Genomic DNA, 22,899 nt, shown 5'->3' with positions numbered 1-22,899 from the left:
TGATAGACAACTTGAGAAAAGATTCAAGGGATTGTCGACATACACCTGCGTACCAACAATGTTGTGTAAATTAGGATCCCTGTTCTCTATAAACATGATTTGAAAGTTCTTAAAATTTATTATCAATGTCATTTTCTCTTGCATTTAATTTGAATGTCTTTCTGCTGTCTTTTGCTGCTATACAGTCTTATTTTTAACTCTTTAAAGCCCTATAATTCTGCATATGAATGGTGCTCTACAAACTACCTGTGCATCAGAGCACAGCTTGCTTTCAAATATATTTACGATAGTTTTGGTCAGACAACATTGTTTTACAATCGAAAACAGGAAAATATAAAATTAAGACCAGTTTTATTGGGAATTGTTTGTGAGCACAGCTTTATATCAGTGCAATAGGAGGTGGATTTATATTGTCTGTATGGGTTATAATGATGACTGTTTTTAGTGCAGAAACTCTAACAAGGGATAAGCTGGGTAAGAATTATGCTGCTACCACAAAGGTCTAAGACAAAAAAGGCTTTCTCTTCACACTTTTCCACTGAGATTATTATCCCTTTATGTTCTAAGGCTATTTTCACTCACTCACTTACACAGGCTTCTCATTTTTTAGCCTGCAACTGATTTCTCTTAAGATAACAACTGATGGGGAGGAGCTGTGGGTTATTAACATTATTCTCCGAGGACACTGATGTACGAAATTATATTAGTTGTCTGGTAAAAATCTTCTTGCATTTGGTCCCTTTTTATATGAAGACCTGTTCTTCTCTATATTTTATACTTCACGCTCCCCCACTTTCTGCCTTGCCCTCCTTAACAGTAGCCTAATTTATCCGTCTCTTCTGGCCTCTATCTCTCATCAGGATTAGCCGCCTTTGCTTGTTAGTGGACTAACTCCCCCCCCCCCACACACACACACACACACACTCCCACATTTGTCTCTCGGTACAATCCCTGTTTTGTGTGGATTACTGCCTGTATTGTTTTTGGATTAGGGTGTCATTGTTTCTGAGCTGGGATGAGGTAGGACCATGCATCTGAATATGTGCATGTGTACAGAAAGTATCTACATCAGACAGTAAGGTGAAGAGTCTTTTATACATGGATCTTCTTTTACAACATGCAAGCTGCGCAAAGTCAAAGGCCCTGAAGTACATGACAGAAAACCCTGGAAATGATGCGTTCTTTCTTTGTTTAATGAATTACCATTTCCTCTCTTTGCCAAGTTAGAGTATGTATCAGGTTGAAAAGTGCAGTGGTTTTTGTTTTCTCCCCTGATACTTAAAGTGCTCTCTCACCTGCATGTTTTTAGTATTGCGGACTCAAACTGTGGTCAATGTCCCACTTGGTGGGTTCTGTGCGGCATGTGTGAACACAGCAGTGGGGTGTAGGGATGGGCACCAGTAGCTTAATGTTCTCCCATCTCATGCTTTGGCATAAATTACTGGAGGGGAGATTGATTACACGTCTTGAAGGTTGAACTATGGGAGAGGGGGGTCGTTTGACATTGTACTTCTCAGCTGTGTTCAACTGTTACCACTCGTTTGTATTATTCCCTGCAAAAAGTGCTTAAAAAATTCACCATGTAAACCTATCACTCATAAGTTAGTGAGGAGGATGAAGGAAGTCTGTCTAGTTAACAGGATGCAAAACAACATATCAGACACTGACTTTGTATATTAAATGTAATTATTTTCAATTCCTCAAACCCTGGAAAAACAGTAAGGTCCAAGCTTGTTGATCCTGCTTGCTAAACGGGTCCTTTTAATGTCGTGACATACAAGCAAGGATGATGAGAAACCCATTCAAAAAAAAAGAGTAGACCAGGGTTAGCCACTAAGAGGAATGTCCGGTCAGAATTTTCAGAATAAGGCTCTCAAGGGCAGCTTTGAAGAAACACATTTGTTATAATTAAGTATATTTCTTTTTAATTTCGAAGACATGATGAACACGCTGAAGTGATTTTTTTAGATAAATCAACCCAGTTCATTCAAGACTGAAAAAAGGGGAAACACTCCCAAGTTTACAGTTTGTTTTCACAAATAGAAAATTGTATTTCCTTTTGTCTAAGTCATTAACTGATTCAGATCAGAGCAACTTGAACTAAAGTTTTGATGTCACCCTTTGGTCATTTAAAGACCAAACTGGTTGGGAAACTTAAACGTTCAGGAGTGAGGCAGTTTTTTTCGTTGTCATAATCACTCAGTACAAACAGTGACAAAGAAAGAACAAGGAATGGAGAAAAATCTTTGGTCTGCCTGCTACAGGAGTTATCTGTATTGATTGCATTGTGGTGAATCTAAATTAGCTGGGCAAGATGGAGGCTCTCACCAGATGGGAGACAGGGAAGTACGCTGTGACTGTTAAGATGCACTAGACTTTCCAGGCAAGAGTATATTAGACATGTCATCTATTCTTTGTGACAGTGTGGTATGAACTGACTTAGTTATTTTCTTTCTTCTAGGTAAAAGGATGTGACAGTTTATTGATTCAGAAAATGTTTAAGTTCAAACATCGTTAAAAAGACCATATATGATCTTTTATGTGCTTTTTCTGGTGCACTCTGCTTTGCCTTAATTGCTTTCTTCAAATGCTGTGATAGGAATTAAACTATTTAGCAGAGTAAAGTACAAATGTCTACACTGTAGGCAACTTCAATAAACCCACATTTAAAATTAAGCTGCTGTGTAATCTAATACATCACTGAGACTGCTTAATGTGCATGTTACCATTCAGGATTGAATACCGAGGGACGGTTATGAAGAGTAACCGGCGCATTCTCTTATTGCTTTAATTGATATTAACCAAGCGGCTCTTTCTTGACTGTTGTGTTTAATCATTTCTCCGTGTTCCTGAATCCTCTAATGTGCAGCCATTCATCAGGCTGGACTTATCGATTAACTATTGCTGAGTCCCTCCTCTCATCCCATTCAGACCTTATCGACTCAAAGTGTTCAGGGGCATTCACTTGTTAACCACCTAAATGTCAAAGGTCAATTTTAAGGTCGAGTACATTTCTTCTGGGAAGCTGCCACTGATGCTCCGTTGATAGTTTTGGTTATCTTTTTTTCCCATGAAATTCTGTGCTTTTAATTAAATTAGGGTAGTTATGTTTGATTTCCTGGTTTATGACGCGGTATTGGATTACTGATTGTCTAGTGGACATTCACGTAAATAACAGGAAGGAGCAGGAGGGTACAGACCCCTTTTGTGATAAAATCAATGTCAAAGGGCTGCCCCTTAATATATAATTGTAAAGACAATAAAATGCTACATCATTAGTATGCATAATATAATCATATGCTCTTGCACTTATTATAAATGCAAAACAACTTACTACATTCCAAAAGATTGAGTTCCCCACCTCATATGCCTCACTGGGGTTTGGTCTGGAGTCCCTAAATGCTCACACACACATCAGCTCTCAGCAAGAGTGTGGAGCAGCATCTCTGGAAGCAAAAGATGATTCTAGACATGTTTATTTACTTCTCTGGCTGCATGGAGGAAAACCCATTTACAATTGTTCAGTCCATTACGCCGCGGTTGAATCTTTGTGTGTCATCACAGCTGCCATCTGTGCATATGTAGTTTGGAGGTTATCCACAATTTAAAATCGTCATAAATGGCTGAATGTTCCATTAGTTTGTCAAGGTCTTTGTTCTGGTTTTAAATTACAATGTGGTACAGTTTCAAATTTAAAAGATGGGGTCTGATCCCAAACACTTGTGTAGATTCATTCAATCCTTTATTCGTACAAGCAAGCTCTCTTTTTCAAGACCGCCCTGTTTTTAATACAAACATAAATTATGATAAGAAAAAACTAATTATGTAGGCAAAAACATTATAAAAAATGAGAGTCATAAATTAAGCTAATAAGACACAACATAAGATAAAACATACAGTAAAAAATAGTAACTGTAACATATCTTGCATAGGTTTCTTTTTTCTCACTTCTGCCTTGTAATTTTAGTTTTGAAGTAAAGGACAGTCAAATTCATTAGAGATAATCACACACTTTGCAAAGCTCAAATAAGTAACAATATGACACAAGTATCTAGCCAGCTTGATGATAATCTGTGTTTTTGATGATTTCTTTGTTGAAAACCTTTGAACGTGCTTTTACAACCCATAAATGACTTTCCTATCAGTTTGTCCCAGCAAATGTAGTAAAAATAACAGTTTTATTTCAAAACTGGTGGCATCTTTCAGTGGCCTGCTGGTCAGAATTATCAGTCAAATAAACGATCAACCATTCAAGAGACTGCATTGTGGAAACGTTACAATTAGCATGCACAGGAAGAATGTAGATATACACCAGTCAAAAGTTTGGATACACCTTCTCATTCGGTGTTCTTTTTTAAAAAAAATTTTTATTTTAAACTCCTATCTACATTGTAGATACATACTGAAGATATCAAATATATGATGCAAGATATATAGAATTATGTAGCAAAAAAAAAAGTCGAATAACTGTTAACATGTTTTATATTTTAGATTCCTCAAAGGAGCCACCCTCTGCTTTGTTGCCAGCTGCAAACTCTTGGCCGTCTCTCAATGAGCTTCATGATGTTGTTACCTGAGAGGGTTTTCTCTTCACAGTTGTGCCTTTTAAGGGTTCATTTTTGGAATTTCTTGCCTTCTTAATGTGGTTGGGACCATCAGTGGTGTTGTGCAGAAGTCAGGTTGGTACACAGCTGACAGCCCTGTTTGACAACTGTTAGAATTCATATGATGGCAACAACCAATCAGCTAAATATAGAGAAACAACAGTCCATCATTACTTTAAGAACTGAAGGTCAGTCAGTCTGGAAAATTGCAAAAACTTTGACTGTGTCCCAAAGTGCAGTTGCAAAAACCATCAAGCAACAACGAAACTGGCTCACAAGAGGACGGTTTCAGGAAAGGAAGACCAAGAGTCTCCAAGCTGCTTGAGGATAAGTTCGTCCGAGTCACCAGCCTCTGAAATTCCAAGTTAAAAGCACATCAGATTAGAGCCCAGATAAATGCCACATTCAGTCCTAGTGGTAGACACATCTCTACATCAAGGAGACCGTGCAAATCAGGTCTTCATGGTTGAAAAACTGCTAAGAAACCACTATGAGGGAAAAGCAAAAAGCAGAAGAGATTTGTTTGGGCCAAGAAACCCAAGGAATGGACATCAGACCAGTGGAAATCTGTGCTTTGGTCTGATGAGTCCAAATTTGAGATCTTTGGTTCCACCCGCCGTGTCTTTGTGTGACGCAGAAAAGGTAAAGGTATGGTCTCTACATGCATGGTTCCCACCATGAAGCATGGAGGAGGAGGAGGAGGAGGAGTGATGGTGTGGGGGTGCTTTCCTGGTGCCATTGTTAGGGATTGATTCAAAATTGAATGCATACTGAACCAGCATGGCTACCACAGCATCCTGCAGCAACAAGCCATCCCATCCGGTTTACGTTTAGTTGGACCATCATTGATTTTTCAACAGGATAATGACACCAAGCGCCCCTCCAGGCTGTGTAAGGGCTGTTTGACCAAGAAGGAGAGTGATTGAGTGCTGTGCCAGATGACCTGGCCTCCAGTCACCTGACCTAAACCCAATTGAGATGGTTTGGGATGAGATGGACCACAGAGTGAAGACAAAAGGGCCAATCGGTGCTCAGCATCTCTGGGAACTCCTTCAAAAGACTGTTGGAAAACCATTTCAGGTGACGACCTCATGAAGCACATTGAGAGAATAGCAAGAGTGAGCAAAGCGGTAATCAAAGCAAAATGTGGCTGTTTTTGAAGAATCAAAAATACAGAACATGTTTTGAGTTATTTCACACTTTTTTGTTTACTACATAATAGGGCTGAAACGATTCCTCGAGTAATTGGATTACGAAAACTCCTCGAGGCAAAATTTTTGGCCTCAAAGCCTCATTTAAATCTGAACTGTACTGTGGTTTGCACATTGAGGGGGCACTGATATTCCGAATTAAACAGCTGAATTATTCAAGACCAGGGTATTGATAAGCTTAAGTTTAAGTTTTGTATGATTTATTATCACAGGGCTGCAGCATTTCAACGCTCTGCGTCAATGCAGTTCCTACATACACGTGCATGCAGTACACACACACACACACACACACACACACACACACACACATGTCATTGTGTTTCTCTTAGCCTGTCTGTCTGATCTGTTGACTTCCTCATCAGCAGGATGTTCTATAAAGTCATTCCAAAAAACATCTATTTTTGTTTACCATGTATAAATTCACGCATGAACAGTTTCCACAGCAGAAAGCTGCATGTGGAAGAGACTTGTTGATGACGGAGTTTATTAGAACAGTCCAACTATGGTGAAGGTGAATGCCATCCACACCAACCGGGTGTGCTTATAAGATTATTGGTGTTTTTGATTAGTAAATACAGACACGCAACTTCCTCAGAGGAGGAAAAAGGTGGCATGTTGGTGAACCAATCCCTTGCAGGACCTGGTTTGTACTTCAGAAAAAAAATAAAGTAAAAACGGTAAAAGTACAGTCAAAGTAAAATTACTTTACTTAGTACTTTTACATTAGCATTTCATACTTGTCCATTTAAGACTCTTGTCTTATTTTCTCTTTTGTATTGTACCATTGCTCTTAAATAAAGCAAAAGTAACGTAATAGAAAAAAATTGCAGAATGCGCAATACTTTTTATCCGATTACTTGTTTAATCGCCATAATAATCAATAGATTACTCGATTGCTGAGACTCCATAGCTGCAGCCCTACTACATAATCCCATGTGTTAGTTCAGAGTTTTGATGCCTTAAGTGAGAATCTACAATGTAAATAGTCATGAAAATAGAGACATAGGATGAGAAGGTGTGTCCAAACTTTTGACTGATGGTGTACATCCAGACTTACCCAACTCAAGAAGGAGAAGGAAGCACTGCATAATGCCATTCTCCTACACAGTTACACAGGTCAGCTGTGTTTGCTCTTCACTTATAGAAAATCAATGTTTTCTGCTCTCAGTTGCATTTCCACAGATTTGACACCGACAGCGGAAAAAAGGTCCGACCACTCTCTGGTTGATTTACTGACGGGAAGAGAGACAGCAGGGAGGTGTCACTTAGAAATACGCCTTGCTCCACTGACTACTTGGAAGACAACAAATATCTTCACAAGTCACACAGAACGCGGGCTTTTAGCTGATTTGTGTGCATCCTTGTGTTGATTTGTGTCCCCTTCTGAGTGCGTCACCCTGTGTGTGCGCCTGACAAGCTTCAGCGCAAACATGCCGTTGTCACTGAAGTGTAACCTGAAGGCGTACCTGTTTGTTTTGTGTTTGTCTCTTACCCATCATTTGGCATTGCAACGGGATCTATTTGATGCCTTAATTTGCAGGTAGTATTCAGTGTAATGAGGCAGACACTTGCGGCAAGGCAAGGTACTAAATGTAAAGATGAGACTTCCATGCGAGTTCAAATCTACTTTTACGTTCTTTCTGCACACGAACACGAGCAGACATCATCATGCAGCTCCCCCATCAATCATGTCACAACCAGTCACATTTAACTGGTCTCCCAATATATGAAATTCTATGTAACTAACCAGCTCCACCTGCAGCAGCTGTATTAACATGCTGCTGATGCTTTAATACTCTGATGATGTCAAATACTATATTTATATATCTTGGTCTGAGTGAATACTCAGATTTGGTTGGCTGCTACGTGTCCATTAAGTCCTGATGTTCAGACGCCTAAATAATTCCAGTGTGACTGACTTTGAATCTTGCTAGCCAAATGTTAGCTGTGGCATTACCAAGTCACAGTTGTGGTTTTTCTGTTCCCTGAAGTAGTGATTATTTTGATGCATAAGAATCCCCTGGGACAGTAATGAATTTCCCAGGTTTGAGTAAATGGAAATGGCTGGTAGAAAACTTGAGATTTTGATTACAAAATGCATAAAATATAAATGAATGGTCTTATTATTATTTTTTTTTGGGCCCTTTAGGGGTGCTTATAATTGGGATTTTTAATTAACCTTCTGCCATCCATTAATTCCTGATAATGGCCATCTCATTGCACATTATAACTTATGTACACCATATCTTAAATATTCATGTGATCTTTTATGCATAGTGTTGGGGCATAACCCTGTGAATGTCCAGCTAATCAACTCTTGCTATGTTCGATGGTAATTTTCTTTTTAAATTCTCGGCATTGTTTCAAGACAGTTGAGACCAGATTGAGGTTCTGGTCTGTCAAGGTTTAGGCACAGAAAACTGATCTCTCTGATCCTAATGTAAAAACAACAGTTTTTGTTGCCAGAGCGATGGCAGCTAATGTCCTGATGTGTCCCTCCAAGCTAATGAGCACATGGGTTATATTCTAGTTATTGTGATGTAATTTTGTAGGCATACGTATGAGAAGTGAATGAGTACAGCCTGGTATCAGAGTGACCAAACCATTTCTTTTACTTTAATAGTTGGACCATAATTCCTTCTAAATCTATATAATTTGACACAAAATTGGATATTTCAGGCTGGAATGGAATATTTTTACATTGGCACTTAAGTAGAAGGTTGAAATGCTTCTGCCTCTAAAGATAGAAACTGTAAAAATATGAACAAATGGTTTCTTCACCAGTCCATCCATCACGGGTCTGGCTAATATGCTTCTCTTATTGTCTCATATGGTTCAGAAAGCAACCGCAGCTTCTTCTCTCCTCAAAATAAAACATGACAGCAAGCAATGAACTATCAGGCACTTGGTCTACAAAAATTGTGACCAAAGGAAGTGGGGATGACGGGATGATTTAACTGGTGAAGCGAAGCGTGTAAACCAAAAACAGCACTGTGAATTTGAGTTGAGCCAGAACAGAACCACAGAGTAGAGCGGCTGCAGTTGAGCACCATTAGGACTCTTGAACTGAAATGCTTCCGCTGACCTTTTAGCCAAGAAGATCTATCAAGCTAATCCTAAAACAACTGAATCCTTGACTATTTTATGTAATGTGTTTGCTGTTCAGTATAAAATTAAAACAACAGCGGGGAAAGAAGAAAATGGGTAAATTTATCGAACAAAAGATGTAGACTACTGAGACGCTTGGTTATGATTTATAATTCTGAAGCCAGTTCCATAGTGTTATTTTTCTTCTTTATTTGTATCACTTAACTTTCTGGCCGGCAGCTTCTGTTTGCATTTTCATGGAAAATGTGTTGATCATGTTTGGGTTTGTTTCATGTCAAGAAGAATACACACAAGATCTTTGGTAGATTCTATATTTAGAAATCTCCATAAACAGACAAGAATCAACCCCCCAAAAAATCCCAAATCCTGATACCTAACCATGAAATTTACGTAGGCTGGCTATAATATCCTTAAAACGCATCTTTTAAGCTTGTTGGCTTGGGATCCCCCCCCCCCCCCCACCCATTCTGCACATTTTTTTGATTTATCCTGTTTGAAATCTCAGGTGTTAAAACACAAGATACCTGATGTAGTTTTGCACATTAAAGTATATAAAGTATTTTGGCATCTGGTTGCAAAAAGCATCTATTTTCATTCAGCGCATCAGACCGCTAGACAGGCAACATTCATTCGTTTTCCACTCCAGCTTTGCACAGAGAGACAGACGGGTCCATCCTGGACATGTCACCAGTCACGTGAATGGAGGCTTAACAACCATCCATACTCATGTTCAATATTGCATTACAAATAAAGCATGTAATATAAATCAAATGTTAAATAATGGCTCAGTATTAATACGCCAGTCTAGGAGGAGTTTGTCATTCTGCAATTTTTTTTTTTTCTTACAACACAAAAATTCGGTGTCTGTCAAAATGTATTTAACTGCCAATGTTTAACCATCTGGATTTGGCACTTTTATCACAGAGTATGTGACTTGCCTCTGTCAGACTAAAAGGTATGAAACTCACTAAAAACTTACCAAAAAAAAAAAAATCTGTATTTTTTGACAGCCCTGATTGTACTGTCATTCAGAAACATTGAAAAAGTATATTGGAACGATCAGATGTCAGCATCAGTAACAGTCATTAGATATTAGTGGATAAGTGGCGGATATGCTTTTGATGGAGTGTTCTCTATATTTAACCTTGGCTTTCACTCCCTCACTTTCCTGTCTGCTGCAATTCACATAGGAGGGATCAGATAAAGGTATTGATCAAACTTGCCAATGCGCCTTTGCTGCTCTGTTCTCTGCAGGAGTCCAATTACTCATATTAATTGAACGAAATGTGGTTCATCTGAATAGACATGCAGGCTGTTAATCTAAGAGAGAAGTAGAATATTTCTACAGAACTGAAGGATACTTTGTCTGTTAGTGATGATGTTGTGGCTCTATATCGTATTAGAAGTATGAACATACTGGCACAGCTCGGGCAACGACTGAGACGGTCACGGGTGTCTCATATGTTGGTGGATTTCCAGTACTGCTTTCTATGTAGAGGGGGGGAAAAGTGTATTCCATTATCTCACTATCCCCAAAAACCTGCACGTTAATGCTCTGACACTTCCTGTCCGAAAACTCCTCTGTGGTGCTGTGGTGAGCCTTTGCTGTTTCCAAGGCAACCTGCAGAGCCCGGGGGGGGGGGGGGGGGGGTTGAGGGTTAGTGGAGAGGAGGGCAAAGCGGCAACAAGATAGAAATCAACTAGAAGTTGCCCAAACTGTAACCTGACGGAACAGGGACAGTGTTTGGTTCACTATTGATTCCCCATTATGATACTGCAACACTCAGGCTACTGCCAAACACTCGGTGCCCTTTTTAAGCAAGCACCCGTAGGGTGTGTGCAGTCCAGAATATTGAAATAATTCATAATTTGGCCCTGTGGCCTAGACGACTGCAATAAGGGTTTTTATTTTTTGATTTTTGCTTAAACCTTGCAATAAACTGGGGTTATCTGTGATACGCAGCGTCAGATTTCCTGCTCCTGTTTGTGCGCTGGGCAGGGACCATATACACAAACATTTAAAGAGGGCTTCTTAGTTTAAGAAATAAAAACACTGATTCTTGCATTTTTGAGGGCTGATTTTCAACTGGACAGCTGTCTCCCAGCAGTGTGTTCTGAGGAGTTTTCTGAGATTGAAGCAGGACACAGTGTTTTGCTGCTGTGTTTATTGCAAGTCTTTCCACACACAAGCAGCTGCCATGCATGAGCTTCAGATACAAGGTCATTAAAGACGTTTGATGTGATCGATGATGTGTTTGATGTGATTCCTGAGGACGACAGAGCCACGCAACAAGGAAAAGAAATAGACCTGCTGTGAAAAATAATATACTTTAATAGATACTTAACCTGTGGAGCGACTTCAGTTGATCACATTGTTACGCTGATGTCACACGGATGTCGGTGTACTTCTGCCATAACATGAGTGTAACCAATCACGGCGTCGTCCCTCATGCCCTTCAAAAGCCAGGTGAGCCTGCATCACCGTGAACAATCAACTCCAACATCGGGATAAATATCTGGCTTTCAGTTGAAGAAAGAGCTCTGTAACGTTCCAGAAGCTAAAAATGTCACTTTTCCTCTCCTGGAGAGTTTCCCTGTCGAGGGAGTCAACGTGTCCAACTTGGCAAATAATCTGGCAGACGGACCCGCTTGTTTGTTCAAAGAATTAAAAAAGTGAAAAGGTCAGCAAAAGTGATAACATAATTCATGCAAATATGTTTTTTTAATCAGACTTTCATGAGGCAATAAAGGGTGATAACTGCTGTATAGAAAATAAAGAGCTGCTAAAGGCTTTGGCACATCTGAAAATTAACATCACAAGTAGTAAATGATCAATTTACATTCAATCATCAGCTTTGACTAATTAATCATGACATTTACAATTTTGTCTACAATTATTTCTGACTAGAAATTGTGCTCAGCATACTGCAGACCACCAAGGATGTGTATGGCGTGTGCTGTAATTAGTGATAGTCAGCTGTTTCATTAGGGGTCAATACAAATATGAAACATTTTAAACAGCAAGAAAAAAAATCCTCCATCCTTTCATAATCATAACTTAAAAAAAAGTTTGAGTCTTACTCTCCTGAACCTGAATTAAATGGTGCGATGACGAGAGATTCCCTCCCCTCATATTTAACATTCAGCGTGCGTGTGTGTGTTTGCCGGTGTGAATTAGTCAGATTTGAGTTTTAAAGTGCAATGTCAACAGGGATTGACAGAAAGGCGAAGGGGCGGGGGAGGATTTTGATGCTTGAAGCCGGAAAGAGTCGAGACCGCAGATATGTTGATGTGTCTTGCACGCACAGCCGCCATCTCTCATCTGTCTCTCTCAAGGTCTCTCCCTCTCCTATCGCTCTTTGTTTTAACTCAAATATAGCGAATGGCCATTGAATAGTGCATTATTCCCTTTTGCGGGAAATGTCGGTAGCTATCAATTCTGTCTCAGCTCTACTTCTCACCTCAGTTCTTCCCACGCAGTTACTGGCTCTTTTACTGCATCCACTCGTGTGTGTGTGTGTGTGTGTGTGTGTGTGAGTGAGAAATGAGGGAGTGTGCGTGTGTTGGGTTCCAAAATTTAATGCTCACGGTACAATTTTACTTGTGTGAAGTGAGAAGCGTCATGTGTAGTAAAGCTCAAATTTAGAGTAATGTTTAAAAAAACAAAACAAAAAAAACAACAAACCTCAAGCCTGTTTTGTTTTGGTTAATTTTAGCTTTAGGTAGTCCCACACCCATCAACCACCAACTTACCGACTGATTACAAAGAATGACACATGAGCTCACTTTTTCCCTGTCCCCATGTGTGTCTTGACCAAAACCAAGTTACGGTTGCAGCGTTTCATCTTACCATTTACTCTGGAAACCTTTGACTACATTAAAAGTTTTCTCCTCACCCCCCCAACTAGCTGATGGAGTCAGAGAGTTCTAAGTTTGTCACTAAGAGTTTAAATACAGACAGATGCACGGATGTGATGAGACAAAAGAAGAGACTATGAATTTATCTTTCACCCACCCAACTTGAAATGAACACGACACGAATCTAGAATCTACAGAGCTGCAGAGGAGGGTATAGACAAGTGTATCGGTTCAAAGGGCTTGATGTGTGATACATGCTCCATGACCACTGACAAGGTTGTTTACTGTTAGCACTTCAGTGCTATTGCTATTGTTAGTGCTTTGGCAAATTACTCTATCTTGCCTTTTCAGTGCCTCAAATTATTGTCATCGAGCTTTACTTGTCCTGTCAGCTCAGTTGAAACATTCCCAGAGGATGCCGCTGATTAATTGGTGCTAAAAATAACACTGTACATATTTGAATCATACAGGATGCAACAGATCAGACAACGCTATGGAGAAAGTCAAGAAAATGGGTTCAAGTAGAAGTAAATGGAGATAAAGCAGATGCAGAGGGCAGAGAAGCAAGCCCTCCCGGTGAAGGGTTTCCCCTGGGTGCTTCACAGTCCTCGTAGACACAGGTTATAGGCTAACCCACTTAGCCTTTATGCTACATATGGGCTGTTGTACCTTCAGGACCCGTGATGACATTTGAATGCTTCTGCCTGTAAGACCTGAGGCTGAAATCTTTGCCATAACTATATAGCATTGGGAAAAAGGTAAGTAAGTTAAGATAAAAGCTAAAGAAATCAACTTTTTTTTGTTACATTTTCTTTCTTCCTACTGAGGCTGGTAAATAAGATTTCAGTGGATGTAAAAAATTCAGTCAGGCTTTTCATAAAACTCAACTGTAGGAGGTTATTTACAAAAATGCCAGAGGTTTTCAATGTGTCCTTTTTTCTTTAGGTTTCTTTTCTAGATATTTTTGGGCGCAAATAAGTTGATGACTTTAAGCTGAAACTATCTCTCCAGACAATGGCAGGTTACTCTGACGACTCTGTGACAAACCGTGGCATATATGAGTATAATCTGTTTTTAGTTAATTCCATGGAATGATATTCTATAAATTAATAAATATTGAAATCCTTATTAATCAATTGTGAATTGATTAGCTTTGTGATTATAAATTATTAGCTCCTTTTATCAATCTATCATGGCCTCAGCAAAAAAAGAAAAGCTCGCCTCCCTGTTTACCACCAGCAAGCGATGTTGCCACGATCAAACTCCTATAACTAGCGCTGAATATTGACACGTATATCGACATTGTAATTGTGTAGATGCGAAGGCTGAACCAGCCATCAATTCCCTTGTTCATTTAGCTTTCTTTCAGCAAGTGCACTGATTTAATTTAGACGTGCATTAAAAAAACATTCTCACCTGAGATATTTGCAACACTTATCAGCTTCAAACCATTTTCCCTTGAGAGTGACGCCAGCAAACGTAGAGAGCAGCTCTTCAGTTTTGTAAACATCTGAAGCTTTGTGCTGTCAGCATTTAACTGACACGAGTCTTACATCTCTTGAGTGAACTTTTTCTGGGTTGTGATTAAGCGCTGCATGTGCACACACCCAAGCGCATGATACTATCTTTTTATTCGAAAGGTGAGAAGCGCTCTTCAGCTTCTCTACCCAGATGTGCGAGTCTTTGTCCAGCCGGCCTATGTGTTGTGAACAGGAGGCATTGATTGAATTGCTGCTTGACAAAGCAGAATGTTCCTATCGAGCTAATGCACCTGTGTGTCTGGATCGATCTAGTAATGTCATTTCTAAATGCATAGCAGGAAGGAGAGGGATGTCTGGAATCAAGAGGACAGACAGAGGGAGTGATGGGAAGATTAATGCATGGGTGAATGCGTGTCATCCGTTTCTACAAAGGTGTGTGTATTATACTGTTTTATTTGTTGAACAAGCTCAACAGCAGGGTGGGAAAATACCTTAATGCTGGTTACCTTATATTTACGCTTGTAAACTATATAGGATCATGATGAGTTATTGAGTTGCAGTTATGAGGTCATAAGTTGCATTATGTTTCTAACAGAAATCAACAACAGTGACCAGCCTCTTAAGTTTGTTGACAATCGTGTGGCTGAACTGATTGAGTAAAGAAGTAGACAAATACTGCTGTATTTATAAACTGACCAATATTGCTCGTACTCATTATTAGTCATATTTCTCTGTGAGCAGCACTGTGTCATTGATATTACATAAACATGTGGTGACCAGTTGAACTACGGGTTACGAGTTGACTGAGGCATCTTTGGTCCCAAGTGCCCCAGTAACTTTTTGACAATGTTGATTCGGTGCTTGTTGATGATGATGTTTGGCACAAAGAGAAGAGAGCTCTTGATCAACCCTTGAACTGTTTCTTCAACTACATGTTTGTGTCTGTCTCTAACACAAACTCTTTCTTCTCCTCCTCTCCATCGCCTTTTCCTTCACCTTGATGTATTACTTCATAATTACTTCAGGGACTTTTCCCACTACCAGTCATCAGAACTCAAGAAACACACTAAACCAATTTGTTCTGGATCACATTTCTTTACAGCTCTTCTCTGGTACTACAGAATTGTCTGGAGGAGCTGTCGATCGTCACCAATCTTAACAGTGATCCTATTTGTTTACATTTATGTGCAGCCATACATCAGACTCCATGACCAAGGATTGGCATGTACTCTCAAAAGTGTGTCTTTAATTAACTTTGCCTTGCTTTTCTTTAGTTAACTGCCAGTAGGATACGAATAAGCTGCCTCTAAAGTTGCATCAAACACCAAGCAATACTTCACCAGAAATATGCTTTTTGTCTGTAAATTACTCACAAACAGGTGCCTTAAACTCCATAAAGATGATTTTCATTGCTGTATCACTTCTCCTCCTGGGAGGACTCCTTTTGAATACAGAAAAAAGCAAGCCATGTACTTGTAGCTAGAAGTTAATGGTCATGCAGCAAAACTGGATGGTTAAACTGTTAAAAATACAACAACATATCTTAAAAACTCTCAAGCATTATTGTCAGTATAACCCGAATCGTCTTTACCCAGCTGAATGCTCAGAAATTCACAAAACACTTGGATTTGTGCTCCAAACTCAACATACATTTGATCTGACTTGCCCACGTACTTCTTTAGCTAGTGTACGATTAGCTTCAAGCTCAATATAAACGGTGGGCTTTTTTGGCATTTTGGTATCATGAATTATCGGAGAGTTGGAACTGACACCTATCTGTTTAATCCATACATTTCAAGTGATAACTCAAATAATAGAGCCTTTGTGTTGCAAATAGTATGTGCAAGCACGGATCTATTCCCTTTTCCTGAAAAAGAGGTGATGACAAATTAGGGAACAGGCGTGAAGACACCCAGGAGGAAAGACCATGACTCTTGTTAAGGTCGAAGATCATCCCATAAGAGACATGCTTCATACCATCTCATGGTCCTTCCTTTGTCCTAGTAACCAGAATGAATGAGGGGGAAGGAAGGAATAAAGCAATGTAAGCACACGATGGGTTTGCTGCTGTGATGGATGGTCAGTCTCCTCGTGTGTGTGTGTGTGTGTGTGTGTGTGTGTGTGTGTGTGCAGCTTTGTGGGTTCTTGGGCATGTTCATATGGCTGTACCAAGTCCAGTGTGTGCTGTAGAGAGGGGTGCATTGATGGACGAGGAGCATCCTTTGCCGTTTCAGCAGTGGAAGTGCTTAAAGCATCTTGGCCCCAGGGACGTGCCATGTCACTCTTGCCCATCCTGGTGACTTATGGAGCCGCCAGGAACGAAACCCCAAGGGCTGCTGTTGTGGTGCTGGTCGTGGGGGGCTGGGCTTTAACAGGTCACCTGATGAGAGATGCCAGACCCTCTGGAATGAACGTGCCTCTCTAATGGAAAACAGAAGCTGCTAAATGCTGCTTACTCCAGCAGCTTGTGTAATAATTTGTGAAATAATTCTGATATATGAAAGTGCGGGCCGGGCAGGAAATGAATGGAGACTAATGCAAGGTTGCTTTGCTGATATTTAAAATTGTTTTCTCTCAAGCTCGTGTGTGTGTGTGTGTGTGTGTGTCTGTGTGTGTGTGTGTGTGTGTGTGTGTGTGTATATGTGCATGTTTTCCTCCTTGTTCCTTTTTATGCTCTCTTGGTGTAGGAGTTAGTCTGCAGGAGTAAATGGAATAGATTGTGATACATGGGTTTAAAGTACGGAGTACAGAAAATGTTTTATCTACCTCTGCTTGCGTTCCTGTGTTTGGCTCTGCAGATACTTAATGCTTCCCCTGTTTAATACCTCAGTATTAATTGTATTATTGTTTATTAAAACACTCTTGGAGGAATTCTGTAACTTTATTTAATACACTTTATCAAAGTTCTAAGTTGCACTAAAGACAACATTGATGATTCCGGCCAAGTCAACAGTCTTTTCCACTTGAGTGCAATTTAGTTTACTACCCAAACTTATAACAAGAGAGTGCGATAAGGTAATCACGTTGATGATGCAAGACACGCACGCACGCACGCACGCACGCACACACACACACTTATCTCATGTACATTCTCATACTTGCACATCAGCACATCAATAAGAAGTAATTCATCCTGCTAATCTGTCCCTCAGCACTTCTATGAAGGTAATTATTTAGTAGCAAGATAAGTAACTTTTTAAACTGCTACATTACAGAGCTTGTTAATGGCACCAACAAAAGCAGAATTAATTTATGTGTTGCAGCTTGTCACAGTATCAACCACAACATGTTAATTTTCAGTCTGACATTTTTTGGATTGATTTAATTCACTTCTAACTATTTCCAGCAGGTAAACTCTTTATTTTATTGTCGAGCTCCAATCAGCCCGCCCTGCTGGCTGCTTATGGACATTGATAGATGATCAGCTACCATACGATTATCATTAGTCTCTGTAATAAGGTTCCTAGTATCACAGGAACACCTGATACCAGAGCAGTATTCACAAGTGGGGAATCTTTCATGCCAAGTATTTCTGCTCAGTACGCACTAATGTGGCCCCGCAATCATTGTGCTATGACCAGGGAGTGTGTGCCACCTGTGGACCAACCAATGAGAACGTTGCTGACGAAGACGCTTCTCTTTTCTCACTGACTAATGTATTAGAAACAAGTATGGTTTACCCCTAACACAACTGCTGTCTTCGTATCTTCTTGCCAGAACTACACAGCCAACTTTATTACTTGTCATAGCAGCAGAGGCCAAGATACAAGTGAAGGAGTAACATTCATGTAATAGCAGGCTTCAGAGTATACAGCTCGACCAATGTTAATGTAAGAGTTCCTGAAAAATTAATACAAATATCTAGTGACAGGTGTCACTACATGTTTAATATTTTTATGAGAATTATCTCATGAGCCACTGACACTGACATATCTGTGTTGGAGTATACTCTGTTATTAATGAGAGCAGTAGCAGACACAAGGTAGACTGATCGTGTCACCCAGATGAACATGAGAAGAAGGCCTGCACTGTAATTGCTGTGAATTTTGAAAATCAAAGAAACAGGTCACAAACTCATTGGTGTAATCTGTTTGTTTGTGATGTCACAAATGTGGGAAAAAACAATGAGTTACGCAGGAATGAGCCCCAAGATCCAGAAATAAGTAAACATGATTGAGCTTCGGGTTCCCTCATCTCCAAGCTTGCTGAACAGAATATCTTAGCAGAAAATGAGCTCTGTGAAGAACACAAGTTTATGATACAGTGTGTAAAAATCCCATTTGTTTTTGGTCAAGGGAACCCATTAGAATGCTAACTTTGGGGTTGCCATACAGAGCACGTCATCCCCTCCGCACTCAAACCAGATTTGTAGTTTCCATTCTGAGTTCTGAGTTCAAAAATGTGTGAGTATTTTATACTCATTATTTCATAGCGTCAAAGTCAATTTATTTTCCAACATTCTGGTAACACTTAATGTGTGAATTGTGTAAAATGTGTCTGTGAAAGTTAAATATTTGACACCTTCTTCCACCGTGTCAATATGAAGAGTTATCCCTTTGTTTGCTAAATTGCAGAAATGTCACTCTGTCTTTCTCACTCTATCGCTTATTCTCTTGCTTAATCTAATTTTCCTCATCTTTAGCCTCTCTCTCGCTCATTCGGTCAGAATTATGTCTGTCCAAGCCATCACCTACCTGTCTCTGGGGCCACCTGTGGTCAAGCTGTTACACTGAAGCTTGAGTCCCAGAAGTTAGTATGCGAACTGGACAATGACCTTGTGTATATTCTAATCAGATTTATGATGGAAGGGAAGCTGTAATAATATGGCCTTGGTTGGTCACATAAAAGGCTACGGTGCTGGAGCCAAGCTGTCAGAGAATTGGATAGCATGACTGGTCGCTTGTCTCAAGGCTTCGCAGCTAGGGTAACCTTTGTGAGGATTACACACAAAAATTAAGGACTTGGAGGTCATATTTGCTGTCTAATGGGTGAACTGGAAACAAACTCTCTTTATGTACCAGCTTCCACAGCTTAAGCCCTGTAGAATGCTGAGTTAGGTGAAACGATTGATCTGTCCTTGTTAGACCTTGCTGTGGGGGAAGCTTACGTGAAAAGAGCGAGGACCGTGAAAACACACATATGTGCTCCAAATCAGCTCATTTTGGGAAAAAAAACCCTTTCTTTTTAGAATATAAAAATAACATTTTAACATGTCAGTGTTGGCACCTTTCTAATGTATCCTTATCTGAAAAACAAATGAAGAGGAAAACCTTCTTGTAAGATAAACCATTTGCCACGCAGCCCAAAAAAATCAAAAAACCTAAATGTATCTCAAATGTAATCTTTTTTTTTTTTTTTTTTTCATCTATTCTGAAGCTGTAAACATCCTGCTATGGGAGAGAGAGGCAGGTGAGTGGGGTGGTGGTGAGGTGCCAGTAAAGTGTGTAGCGATAGCAGAGCCATTCTGTCCTCTCTCCAGTCCCTGTGGAGAGACTGAGTTTCATCCAAAGTCCAGCACATGCTCCACACTGCTCCCTTGCTGTGTGGGAGTGTGTGAAAGTGCCTTAAGCTCTGTGATAGAACACACACTTTTGTATGGAATGCAGTTTTTTTCTGTCCTTTTTTTTTTGGCCATGATGGTTTAATTAATACCCTTAAGATGTATCTGAGGGGGCGGCATGGCTCAGAGGTAGAGTGGCCATCTAGCAACCGAAGGGTTGCTGATTCGATACTTGGTTCCCCTGGTGAACATGTCAAAGCATCCTTGAGCAAGATACTGAACCCTTAATTGCTCCTGATTGCTCTGTGACAGACTGGCGACCCGTCCAGGGTGAACCCCGCCTCTCGCCCAATGTCAGCTGGGATAGGCTCCAGCCCCCCCCACCCCCCACGATCCTTAACAGATAAGCGGTGTAGAAAATGGATGGTAGATGTATCCGTACGAGACTTGGCAAGCATCTTCCCACAAATATAGGCTTTTTGTAGCCTTTTTTTTTCTTGAAGGTAGGATTGGGCCATAAGATCCTGCTTCTACCTTCGGCGCTACGGAATGTACTTGAGTGTGTGTGTGTGTGTGTGTGTGTGTGTGTGTGTCTGATCAAATCACTTCACTTTAAACTATGGATCATGTGACAGACATTCAGGACTAGAGTGGAACCGTACAGAAGGAGTTTGATGTTTTGAATTGTGGATCACACCAGTCAAATCTAAAGAAGTCTGGTATGGTCTTGTTAAACTCCTTAAAGCCCAAATCATGTCTTTTACTGGACAATAATAGTTAAAGGTGCTAAGATTTATTGGCTAAAGAAAATAGTGCCCTCAAAAGTAGAGGCACCAGTAACCTGAAAGCGCACAAGTGAATCAAAGAAGATTGTGTACCCTAAAGTTCACTTTGTACCTTTTCTGTTAGATTTACATTCGTGATCAAATTGAGAGTGCATCTTTTGACTGAGGGAACAGTCTTCAAAGGTTTACCTTAAAGTACATCAATGTTTGTTTTTTACCTCCCATTTTACTGTATTTAGTGTGTATAGGCACTTGATCTGTCGTCTCTTTAAAGGCTGATCAGAGGAGATAAACAGCATTTTCCCCTGTTGTTCCAGAGATTAACACTTTTATTGCACATACAATAACAACTTCCCATGAACTCAAATCTTCTCCAGAGCCGTCTGTTCTGCTCCATGATGCAGACAAGGTGAAACAGAGTGCAGAGGAGAGAAAGAGTGACTATACTTTGAAAACAAAATGTAGTGAAAACTGATGGAAGTGCACATAAATCAGGTGAATAGAACTTCCCCCATGATCAGCAATGGTCAATGTAGCATGAATGAGTGACCAATAACCGGTCAATTTGAAGGTTTTGTGGAGAAATATTGCATAATGTCTTATTTTTAGTATGTATGTGGGTTTCCTTGACTTCCTGTGTCACAGATATACCATCATCATTAACTATTTTCTCCTTCCCCTGTCTCTCTCTCCAGCTTTACCCAGCTACACTTGTGGTAATCCCGGGCAGCTACTCAATGGCCACCAGCAGGGGTCCACATTCAACATCGGAGACAAAATTCGCTATGGCTGCAGCCCCGGCTACGTGCTGGAGGGTCACACTACCTTGTCCTGCCTTGCCACTTCAGCGGGTACTGCTGCTTGGGATTTCCCCCTGCCCTACTGCAGAGGTATGTGGACTGGAAAAGAGGCATAGTCTGGAAATGTCGTGGGTTTACATTAGTTTTACACACCAACACCAAAGGTTTGCACAAACTAACTGGCTAGATCAAGTATTCTGATAAACATAAATCAGTTAAAAATCCTACATGAATTTCAACATGTTCTTGTATCACTTACTCTCTTGAGATGTGTCGTTATATGGAGAGATGACATAAACAACCTTCTGAAATGAGAAGTAATCAAGTTAATGTCGCCTTTTATTTCTTCCCTGAGTAAACCCATCCTTCAGCACCCACTGTCACTTAAATATATTTACGTATTCCTCCACAGGTCTTCTGTGGTTATGCTGATCTCTTATTTAGCGTGACAGGACCTCATGTGTTAGCTCCCAGTTAGGTGTGTGTGCCAGTTGTCTTCCTTCACAGTCATCAACCATCCCTGCAGCAGTGACACCTGTCAGCGTGCGAGGTCTGGCACACTCTTTTTTTTCAGACTCTTTCACTGCAGCCAAATACGATTATTGCACATAATTCTGCAGGATCTCCCTTTCCATGAAAACATGATTTATATACATTGACCAGTCATGCTAGTTTCCTGGTTGGGCTTATTTTCTTTGTATTGTGTATACCTGAATGTCCATGTGGGCATAGGTTTGAGTGCTGAGACACCGTACCATCTGCAACCAGGCCGGGAGTCAGGAAGCCCACATATGAGTACACATGCTTGAATGCAACATGCCAGCGCAGCCTCCACCCACCCAGTCACATGCAGGCACACACAAATGCCTGTACTCCACTTTCACATGGTTGTTTGTTATGTGTATTTATTTTAGATAACACTTAATATAAAGAAACCCACTAGGAGTGTCCCTGACTTAAGCTGTGTATAATCAAATCTGATTGGGCAAGACTTTCCTTTTGCAAACTCTGCATCTCTTTTTCTTTTTTGTTCATTGATCAGTATTGTCATTGGCAGACATACAAAATAACTGGGAAAAAAAACAACTAATTAATAGCAAATTGTAAGATGAAAGTAAAACCATTTCAAACCCCGTCAGACCTACCAGAGTATGTGAGCATCTCTACTTCTGTGGCTGATGTCAAACATGAGAGCTGCCATCTTTGTTTACATCGTGAGCCTGGCCACGTTGAAGACTGAGACCCAGACACGGACAGTTCTGGTAGCCTCTGACTCAGATTATCTTTTCATGCACTTCTGTGGTCCCTCTCCTCTCTACTTAACTGACCAAAGCTAAAGCCGAGCAAGCCCCTAGCCTGTGTGCTTGTCTTTAACCGAAGTAACCTTATGTCTTCCATCCGTGTAACATTGCACAGGCAAGCCTGAAACGTTATGGCTGACTCACTTTGTCCATCAGACAGAAAAATAATGAGCCGACATGATACAGTCGATGCGATTACAAGCAGGCTGGGTAACTTGTGGCCCTCAGCATGTGCCCTCACGTACCAGTTT

At 40.3% G+C, this 22,899-nt stretch overlaps 1 protein-coding gene across 1 annotated transcript in view; it reads left to right on the top strand.

Moving 5' to 3' along the window:
* The window catches only part of csmd2 (CUB and Sushi multiple domains 2), a 280,010-nt gene that overhangs the window by 62,653 nt on the left and 194,458 nt on the right, over nucleotides 1-22,899 (top strand). Inside the window, 1 exon segment of the mRNA XM_086193866.1 lies at nucleotides 21,243-21,437. Coding sequence (XP_086049992.1) covers nucleotides 21,243-21,437 — 195 coding nt within the window.

The sequence above is a fragment of the Aulostomus chinensis genome, chromosome 22, assembly GCF_037954235.1.
Source record: "Aulostomus chinensis isolate RoL2024-O1b breed Wild chromosome 22, RoL_Achi_v1.0, whole genome shotgun sequence".
Classification (NCBI taxonomy): Eukaryota; Metazoa; Chordata; class Actinopteri; order Syngnathiformes; family Aulostomidae; genus Aulostomus; species Aulostomus chinensis.
The sequence above is the reverse complement of the archived record's forward strand: the minus strand, read 5'-3'. Positions and strand labels throughout refer to the sequence as shown.